An 11,005-nucleotide genomic window follows, 5' to 3' on the forward strand; every position below is an offset into this window, starting at 1 on the left:
CACCAGTTAGGAGTTTACTTGTGTGTGGGTGCTTTGTCTCAGCAAATTCCTTGTGGGGATGTCAGCCTGGTATAAAGATACTCTGCAAAAATGTTGCAAAGAAAGTGATTCTATTGTATGCTGCACTCACACTTTGCATGTGCAAGAAAGCACACATACACACAGTGCATAACTGTTGGGTGCTGTAAATATTATTGAACCTCTGAGAGATAGATAAGGAAATATCACAGGTGTTGCCCACACCAACTAATGCATATTCTAACCCCTCCATGACATTTCTTACCAGCTTTCTTCAAAGGAAACGTGTCTTCATTACAGTGGTCAGCACATGGCTGGTCAGGATACCCCACGCAAGAGTCTATCTGCACATATAATTTGAGATAAGATTTGATTGTTGTCAAGTTTCAGACATCTCAGGTTTGTATCAGCAGACCTGAGTACCTTGGCACTGGTCCTTCTCAAATGATGTAATTCTGCTTGAGGATCATTTGATTTCTTAGGAGATACACAATAAAATACCAGAAACACAACCCTTTTTTACATAATGTATTAATATAATACAAATATACATACATATTGCATTGTCTTAGCATCACAAACCATAACTCCACCCTGCAAGGCCCTGCAAGATGGCTGCTGCACAGTACGTTGCCAACATGCCTGTTGCTGCAGTGTGTCTGTCTGGACCTGTACTGCCTGACATCCTTGGATATATTTGCCTGATACAGATTTTTTACTTTTATTTTCTTTTTTTTTCTTTTTTTTTTTTTTACCTCTGTTGAGTTTTACAAATCTCAAGTAAAGTAAATATTATAAGTAATAATTTCCTGTGTTTGTAATTCCCTTAAATCTTTATGTTCATTATTACTGGAAAATCAAGTCTAGATTCCTTCACACAAGCTGATTATAACTAAATCAGGTCTAGCTTCCCTTTACACCAGCTGATTATGACCAAAGATTTACCTCCTGCTTCATGAAATATTTGAGGTCTGAACAATGGTGTTACATGCTTTTACAAATGTACTGGAAACAGTAAAAACACAATAGAGAAAATTCATGAGCTGATAAACCATGAGCCATGTTTTCTTACAAGGTTCTGTATATAAATGCTGTACATGTAAGAAAAACAAGACCTACACATGGCTCATGGGCTCTGTAGCATCAGAACATTCATTCATGACCATAATATGCTATATTCATTCATGACCATAATATATCTGTTGTGAATTTAAGTGTGAATCCCAAATAAGTATTAAGTGACACTACTACGATACTAAGCATGAGGGATTCACTGCTACTCTCTTTTCATAACAATTGTGATAAACTGACTACTGTAACTCACAGCCGTCTCCATCAATATGAGTTTTGTCTGGGTTTCCGAGATTCTGCTTCCACCACATGTAAAGTTCTGTCCTTCAACAACCATTAACATGTGAAATTGACTATATTCTCATTTACAAAGCAAATGACTAGACTGCATTCACGGAGAAAATATATGATTTATGAGATAAAGGAAGTGAATTATGCTGTGTAAGAATCCTGTTTACCCTGCCTCAGCAAGTCTCCTAGTTCCTGACAGAAGTGGGGAGTGGTTTAGAGCAATGTTTTGTGACAGTAATGATTAGTATCTCTGCTACATCAGATGCAGAACAACTACACAATAAAAATCTCAACATTTAATTTTCCCTCTAAATGTACCAGCAAAACTCAGTTTGATTTTTTTTTTTTTTTCTCTACAAGTGAGGATTGTGTGAAGAAAAGTGTATATGACTGAAATTCTATAGAACAGTCAAAATGAAAATTCCTGAATGAAAATTGCATGTGGGTGAACAACAAACACTTGAAATTTTTGTTTATATGTATCAGTTTGGTTCAAGTCAATGTTGTGACCCATGAAAGGATTTTGCTTAAGAGTTAGTCAACTTTTCTTGATGTTTCACTCTTACTTCATGGATAGCATAACCTTTATTACAAAAAATATATATGTGTAGCAATCTTCACTGAATTATTATAGTATTTGTCTTTATGATGTGAAGCAGTTTATATCAACCATATCTTAACAAAAAAATTGAGCATGTCAAAATAAAATATCTATCTTGTAATATACAAAGTATTCAACCAAAAAATAATTCATTATATAAGATAATTTTACAACCACAAACTGTGTACATACATTTATGTGTTAAGAAAAAATGAAACTAATAAAAGACAATCTTCAATTAATACTTCGCACACTGATGACGGCACATCTTCACAGGTACCTCCTTGTTTCTTCTGACAACACTGGGCAAGGTGATACACACTGCAGGCTGCTGGCCACTGGCTTTTGCTTTTCTAAACAGTTATGGTAGCCAACACCACTGTGATGTCATCAGGCTTCCCTCCTGCACAAACACACGAATGAAAGATTATTAGCACTGTGGCCATTACTACTTAGAATCGTGTATTCATCATTCTCAGACTTGAGGAACTGATGAAGAGAATAACAAGCAGAAAAATTAAAGGGATAAATTAAAACTGGAGTGGGGAACATCATCACCAAATGCAGCACCCTGACATGGTTCAATAACTTGGAGAGAATGAGATGAATGTAGGGATAGATGCAAGCAATGACTTTGCTGTAACTAGTCTAAAGTGAGCTGCAAGGATAAGCCATCAGAACAGATGGACAGAGTGAATGTATGATCGAGCAATGGAAACTTTTAATATACTTACCAATTGCATTAATTCCATTTTCTCTTGCACTTCTTGCAAATGGTGACATATAATCTTCATCAAAGGCTAATTTACGTGCTTGTTGTGCTATTGAATTGGCTGCCTGTTGTAGTAATAGTAGATCGGTAGACCCTTGCACCTTGACCATTTCTTTAACAATTAGAGAATCGGGAAGATTGTCAAATACTCCATCGGTGGCAACCATCAGCATGTCTCCTTCCTTCACTAGGAACTCTAATGTTTCAGCACTCTCAGGCCTGTAGAAATATAATCAATTAGTGATAAATTATGTGTTCACTTACTGAACATTCAAGCCATAGCAGCCTCTTTGTGACATTCTAAACAAACTGCATACACTTGGGAATACTAACCTGTCACTGAGCACCTGTGCGTTGGTGCCGGGTGGAGGCAAGGAGAGCTGGAAGGGGGTGTTGAAGTAGTGCTGCTGCTCCTGGGACCGATGCACCACAGACCCATTCCTCACCACCACAAAGCCTGAGTCCCCAATGTTTGCAGAGTAGAGGTGGCCAGCATCACCCTGCAGCACCACCACACAGGCCGTGCTGCTGCCTGGTGATGGAAAAACTTTATTAATGGAACTCCCAAACATTCATCCAACTTTCAATCATTCATTCCCTTATCTGGTAAACTCTGGGACTCCCTACCCATTTCTGTATTTCCTCCTTCCTATGATTTTAAACACTTTCAGGGAGGTTTCAAGACACTTACCCTTCAATTCTGGATGACACTTTCAACCTTTTGTTTGGTACTGGCACCTCAGTGGGCCTTTTATTTATTTATTATTTTTTTGCTCTTTTTTGTTGCCTTTGGCCAGTACTCATCTTACATAAAAGAAAAATAAATAAAATAAAATAAATTAATAAATAAAGTAAATAAGCTTCTGGATAAATCTTTCTTGAAGTAATTTCTTTTTACCTAGTTCTGCCTCCAGCACTGCATGTAACAGGGGCTCAGACACTAGAATATGAAAATGATATATAGAAGAAGCAAGAACATCCATAAGACCTTGTCAATCACACATCACATGGAAACCAGCCACAATTCCAGGAGTGCAACACCATCCCTGCCATTATGAGAGAGAGAGAGAGAGAGAGAGAGAGAGAGAGAGAGAGAGAGAGAGAGAGAGAGAGAGAGAGAGAGAGAGAGAGAGAGAGAGAGAGAGAGAGAGAGAGAGAGAGAGAGAGAGAGAGAGAGAGAGAGAGAGAGAGAGAGAGAGAGAGAGAGAGAGAGAGAGAGAGAGAGAGAGAGAGAGAGAGAGACTCATCACTGACTCTTTCCTTTTCCCTACTTCCTTCTAGTCCTGTACTATAGATAGATAGACTATAGATAGTCCTGATACTAGTGATATTTCCTTCTAAAGCTTCCTCATCTTACTGACTTTCCACTATCCCCATCACCCCCAATGGTATCTTCCTCCACTCATTCCCTCACCCACCACATCATGGTACCACTCCCTCCTCACACCAATATTTCACCTTCACCACTCATTACCTCACCCCCCACATCACTACACAGCACCACTCCCTCCTCACACCACACTACTATTTCACCTTTGTTCTAAAAATGTAGGCATTGAAACACCTGTGATTAACTAATTAGATACTTACACTAATGCTCTGCTAAATATAAAAGATGGAAATGGATGTAGGTTTGTGCCTATATGCTCTGTGTGTGTGTGTGTGTGTGTGTGTGTGTGTGTGTGTGTGTGTGTGTGTGTGTGTGTGTGTGTGTGTGTGTGTGTGTGTGTGTGTGTGTGTGTGTGTGTGTGTGTGTGTGTGTACGCACTCACTGTACCTGACATTCCAATCTATACTTTTATGTAGAGGGAAAGAGAATGACAAAGGATGATAAAAAGAAGTAGTAACTGAAAGGGATTTTAACTTTGTGGAGAGAGAGAGAGAGAGAGAGAGAGAGAGAGAGAGAGAGAGAGAGAGAGAGAGAGAGAGAGAGAGAGAGAGAGAGAGAGAGAGAGAGAGAGAGAGAGAGAGAGAGAGAGAGAGAGAGAGAGAGAGAGAGAGAGAGAGAGAGAGAGAGAGAGAGAGAGAGAGAGAGAGAGTCATGTTTATAACTTGTATATCTTACTTGTACCTAAAGTAACAGATTTTTCTTTTTTCTTTTTTATTTAGCAGGCTCATTTTTCACCCTATGAAAAAAATCTGCTTTGTTGTTTGACCTGTATTATAATCTTTAGTATTGGCTATTCATTAATATGGCTTTGCAACACTACCCAGACATGTTAAAAACATGACAATTCATATCATGCTGTGCAGCAAACATGGAATAACTTGAGAGAGAGAGAGAGAGAGAGAGAGAGAGAGAGAGAGAGAGAGAGAGAGAGAGAGAGAGAGAGAGAGAGAGAGAGAGAGAGAGAGAGAGAGAGAGAGAGAGAGAGAGAGAGAGAGAGAGAGAGAGAGAGAGAGAGAGAGAGAGAGAGAGAGAGAGAGAGAGAGAGAGAGAGAGAGAGAGAGCACATCAGTCTTCAGTAGCAGGTGAGAAATCATAGCTAATCTGAAAAGTTTCAGTGCCTCATTCAGACTGTTCAACGAAATGCTGCTGGAGGAAGTTGGTGAGGAGGTGTTTTCATGATTTTACAAACAGATTAATGGAAATTCTACACCACCAATGAAAGAAAATCAAATAAAATAAGATAATGTGATTTTGGTGGCTTTACAAAGAGTCATAATGAAAATGTTTTTTTTATATAAGAGCAACAAAAAGCATAAAATAAATGCCCACTGAAGGTATCAATCCCTAAAGAGTATTTGAGAATTGTCTTGAAACCTCCCTCTTGAAACAGTTTAAGTCAAAGATAAGAAGACATACAGAAGCAGGCAAGGAGATCCAGAATTTACCAGTAAAGACATGGATGTATCACACAAACACACACACACACACACACACACACTAACTCATCAAGACTGCATGTCTTGTTTTCCAGCACCTCATAATTACAATGAGAGAACAGGCTAAGAACATGGCTGTATCACACAAACACAAGCAGAGGATGTGTGTCTTGTTTTCTAGTACCTATAATCACACAAACAGAAGCATACAAAGCCCTACAACTCACTGAGAATGTGCATCTTGTTTTCCAGCACCTCATAATTGAAAGACTGAGAACACAACTGTATCACATAAGCACAAGCATGCATGAACACACTAACTCACCAAGGATGTGTGTCTTGTTCTCCAGCAGCTCATAGTAAGCCCGGGCAATAATGGCAGCTGGCTCAGAGGCTTTGAAGCGACCACTCCGCACCACTCGCTCGCTCACCGTCATCAGGGAGTGAGAGAATTCACCAGGGTCAATTCCCCATGCCCGCCATCCTCCCACGCCATCTGCCACACCTAAAAGACACACATTGGTATTTTATGTTGCTACGCTGAAAAATTATCAGTAAGAAAAGGCTCGAAGGGGAAGAGAGCAAGCTGAGGCAATGAGGAGACAAAATAACCTGCCTCTGTTTCAAATACCAGGAAAGTTACAACAAAAACTCACTGCCATGCCTGAAAGACACATACTGGTGTTTTACGTTGCTATGCCAAGAAAATAATAAATAGAAAAGGCACAGTGGGGTGAGGAGAACAAGTTAAGGCAAAGCAGAAAGAAAAATAGCCTGCCTCTGTTTCAAGTACCAGGAAAGTTACTAGAAAACTTACTATAGCTTGACATTTTATCTTAGAAAGTCAAGGAAGAAAGGGATCGGGTAAAGGTGAATGATGGTGGCAGAAAACAGGAGAGGGAAAAGGAGAGAAATGAGTTTGTCTCAGATCAAAGTAAAAGGAGAAATTTACGACAAAGATTTATTACAATCTAGCATTTGATCCTGGAAAGTACATTGAAATAAGAGTGAAATGATAATGATAAAAAAAATGAAGAAACAAAGAATGATAATCTGTGAAGGGAGGAATGAAAACATTAATCAAGCTTCTCCTCAAATATCTGGAAAATTAGTAAATGAGAGAGAGAGAGAGAGAGAGAGAGAGAGAGAGAGAGAGAGAGAGAGAGAGAGAGAGAGAGAGAGAGAGAGAGAGAGAGAGAGAGAGAGAGAGAGAGAGAGAGAGAGAGAGAGAGAGAGAGAGAGAGAGAGAGAGAGAGAGAGGAAAAGGAAAAAGTCATGTTTATAATTTGTATATTTTATTTGTACCTAAAGTAATGAGCTTTTTCCTTTTTCCTTTTTTTTTCATTTAGCTGGCTTATTTTTCACAGTATGAAAAAAATCTACTTTGTTGTTTGACTTATAATAATAATAATAATAATAATAATAATAATAATAATAATAATAATAATAATAATAATAATAATAGAAAACAGAAAAAACTGCAAATTTTATGAAAAAGAAATGAGAGAGAGAGAGAGAGAGAGAGAGAGAGAGAGAGAGAGAGAGAGAGAGAGAGAGAGAGAGAGAGAGAGAGAGAGAGAGAGAGAGAGAGAGAGAGAGAGAAACAAAGAGGAGGAGAAATAATAATAATAATGAACTATCACACTATAATAACAACAACAACAACAACAACAATAACTATCATGCAATACCAATAGAATAACAATATAGGAGGAGGAGGAGGAGGAGGAGGAGGGGACATTATTTTTCGAGTTTCCAGCTGCCTAACTCGGTACAATAAAAGGAAGGAAGATTTATTAAGCCCCCATCCCTCCCCAACTCGCTCTTCAATCAGCACCGGGTCACAAATCGCCCTCCTGGTTAGGCTAGTGTCACTCCTGAGAAACTGCCCGCCACCACACGCTGATTACACCACCGTGCTCTCCTGAACCCTGAAATATGAAACGCTCGGCTCTCTCACCACGGCTATTTTCAAAGGCTACATAGATGATGAGCCGTGTTCTCAAGAGTATTTCTTCTGTTAATAAAGTAGAAGTCTTGTCAATCTCTCATTAAAACTATAAATAACACCTTTAACAACCCCGTGTCACTTATAAATCCATACTCTGAAATGCTCTGCTCTCTCATCACGGTTATTTTCAAAGGCCACAGAGAAGATGAGGCGGATTCTCAAAGAGTTTCTCCTGTTAATAATGTAGAAGTGTTGTCAATCTGTCACTAGGACCATAAAAACAACCTTGAAAATCCGTGTAATTCCACAAAGAGCTTTTTGAATACAGTGCAGATGCCGACAGAAATGCTTCGGAATATGTCACTGGGTTGTTCCTGTTCTCCCCGTCCGCCTGTTGGCCCCATATCGTCTCCCTCTGCCTGCTTGCCTCCCTGCCTGACCGCCTCTCCCTCATGCCGCTCGCCGCCCACCACGCCCTCTGACTGACGTCCGCTTTACATACAGACGAGATAACACACACATACGGACGCAGACGAGAGCATACACACAAAGAGGAGGAGGAGGAGGAGGAGGAGGAGGAGGAGGAGGAGGAGGAGGAGGAGGAGGAGGAGGAGGAGATAATAATAATAATAATAATAATAATAATAATAATAATAATAATAATAATAATAATAATAATAATAATAATAATAATAATAATAAATAAATAAATAATAATAATAACAACAATAGTAACAACAACAACAACAACGACATGAGGAGGAGGAGAATATGAAGACGACGACCACACACACACACACACACACACACACACACACACACACACACACACACACACACACACACACACACACACACACACACACACACACCGGAAACTTGTCATGTTATTCATTTTTACACCGTGTTTTCTTTTTTTTTTTTTTTTGCTTTATTTTCATACATTCAACTCTGCTGCATTTTCGCTCTAATATTTACAAAAGGAAGCGGTTTTCTCTCTCTCTCTCTCTCTCTCTCTCTCTCTCTCTCTCTCTCTCTCTCTCTCTCTCTCTCTCTCTCTCTCTCTCTCTAGGGGAATATCTGGTGATGAAAATGTCTAACGAAAAATAAAAATCTAGGATTAAAATATATGAAGGGAGAGAAAAATAACAATAACAATAATAAATGAGATAAAAAAAATAATAATATATAAATAACAAGGACGAAAAACATCAAAACGAGCACATAGGAGGAAAACATCTTTGGAGGATGAAATTAATGTCCGGGAGTAAAAGTGGATAAAAAAACAAGCCCCATCTTTTTTTTTTTTTTTTTAAGTGTGCATTTTTTTCACTTCGTTGCCCTTGCCCACAGCTCCTCTTAAAAAAATAAATAAATAAATAATAATAAAAAGCAAAAGATCTTACGTGAGAAAGTCTCTAGGTAGGGGTTGTCACCGCTCACGCCCCTTGAAGCACGAACTAAAAACAGCTTCATCAGGTTAGGCAAGGTTAGGTTAGGTTTATGCTCTGGCGTCCGCAGTTACAACTCAGTTTTTTTTTTTTTTATCAGAAGCCAGGGATCTCTCTTTCTGATGAGAGAGAGAGAGAGAGAGAGAGAGAGAGAGAGAGAGAGAGAGAGAGAGAGAGAGAGAGAGAGAGAGAGAGAGAGAGAGAGAGAGAGAGAGAGAGAGAGAGAGAGAGAGAGAGAGAGAGAAATAATTAATTCTTATTTCTGTCACTCCGTGTATGAATCAAAAACTTTGAAAATGAATGAAAAAAGTACGTTTTGAAATATTTATAAGTAGTAATTTCATGAAGTGGTAAAAAATTAAAAAGAGCGAAAAAGAAAAAAAAAGATCGTCTATCTATCATTCCTTTCATGCATCAAAACCATCGTAAATTAGTTATCAAAATCCTAGAAAAAAAAATTGGAAAAATACACTTACAAGCGCGTTTTCATTCCTCTAGTAAGTGTTGTGGTGTTGCAGTCATGTATTTTATGTTTTGCTGTTCATTCAAAGCTGGAGTGTTCTTAGCCATCCCACACCACACCTGCTCCTCATCATCTTCTACCCTGACCAACCAGTATGTATTTAATTTATCTGTTGTTATTCTATTCTATTATTTGATTTTATATATCTATTCTTTTTTATTTGATCGATTATTTTTATTTACCTTTTCTTATTTATTTATTTATTTATTTATTTATTTATTTTTTACAAGTCGGGATAAGGTCCATATTCTGAAACACTTCTGCCCGCACCTCCGCACCTCGACTACTTTCAAAGGGCTGTAGTTGAAATGACACGGACTTTTAAGGGTGTTTTTACAGTTCTAGTGACAAATTAGCAAGATTCTTATATTATCAATACCAGAAACACTCTTGAGGACCCGGCTAATCATCTCCGTGGCCTTCGAAAACAGTCGTGGTGATGAGAGAGCAAGGCGTTTCTGAATACAAGGAACAGTTTGAAGTCGAGTAAGAAGCACCAATCACTTCCACTTTGCTTAGCGTTTTCGTTTTCCCTCAGCCTCAAGTCCCCTCATCTGCTGGGAGTCTATCAATCGTCAGCTTAGGTAAGAAGACTGTCAGCGGATCAGAGGAGCTAAGACTGAAGGAACGCGCTAAACAAAACAAGTGAGTGCAACAGATTCTCGACTTCTGATCATGACTAGACTATACACGTCACACACACACACACACACACTCTCTCTCTCTCTCTCTCTCTCTCTCTCTCTCTCTCTCTCTCTCTCTCTCTCTCTCTCTCTCTCTCTCTCTCTCTCTCTCTCTCGTGTCAATCTATTATTGACGACTCGTATTTCACTCTTACCAACATGCAGCTCTTAAGGTTCTGACATGACAGAAGAAGAAGAAGAAGAAGAAGAAGAAGAAGAAGAAGAAGAAGAAGAAGAAGAAGAAGAAGAAGAAGAAGAAGAAGAAGAAGAAGAAGAAGAAGAAGAAGAAGAAGAAGAAGAAGAAGAAGAAGAAGAAGAAGAAGAAGAAGAAGAAGAAGAAGAAGAAGAAGAAGAAGAAGAAGAAGAAGAAGAAGAAGAAGAAGAAGAAGAAGAAGAAGAAGAAGAAGAAGAGTTCCACCAACCACCCTCCCACCTCTCTCTCTCTCTCTCTCTCTCTCTGCTCCTCATATATTACCAAGCTGTCAACCTACATTTCGGGAACTCGAATCTAACCCTCTGTCTAGCCCAGCACCCCAGACTTGGCTTTTGTCTCTTCGGTAAGAATCGAGGACCAGCATCACACACTTTGCTCACTCTCTCACCGCCCACAGCTATTTTCAAAGGCCACAGAGATGGTCATCCGGGTTTTCAAGAGTATTTGCCATATTTATTATGTAGAAATATTGTTAACCTGTCTCTAGAACCGTAAAAAACACCCTTAAAAACACGAGTCACTTATAAAAACAGTATTCTGAAAGGTTCTGCTCTCAACCACAAAGACTTTCAAAGCCCACAGCAGAGATGATCATCCGGGTTTT

At 38.9% G+C, this 11,005-nt stretch overlaps 1 protein-coding gene across 1 annotated transcript in view; it reads right to left on the reverse strand.

The window, feature by feature from the left end:
- Positions 1-525: 525 nt before the first annotated feature.
- The window catches only part of LOC135100731 (protein phosphatase PTC7 homolog), a 64,531-nt gene continuing 54,051 nt past the window's right edge, over positions 526-11,005 (reverse strand). Inside the window, exons 2-5 of the mRNA XM_064003930.1 lie at positions 5,905-6,084; positions 3,087-3,285; positions 2,716-2,972; positions 526-2,384 (exon numbers count right to left, since the gene is read on the reverse strand). Of these exons, the coding sequence (XP_063860000.1) occupies positions 2,335-2,384; positions 2,716-2,972; positions 3,087-3,285; positions 5,905-6,084 (686 nt within the window). The 3' untranslated portion in view covers positions 526-2,334. The remainder of the gene's footprint in view (positions 2,385-2,715; positions 2,973-3,086; positions 3,286-5,904; positions 6,085-11,005) is intronic.

Source organism: Scylla paramamosain, chromosome 5, assembly GCF_035594125.1.
Source record: "Scylla paramamosain isolate STU-SP2022 chromosome 5, ASM3559412v1, whole genome shotgun sequence".
Lineage (NCBI taxonomy): Eukaryota > Metazoa > Arthropoda > Malacostraca > Decapoda > Portunidae > Scylla > Scylla paramamosain.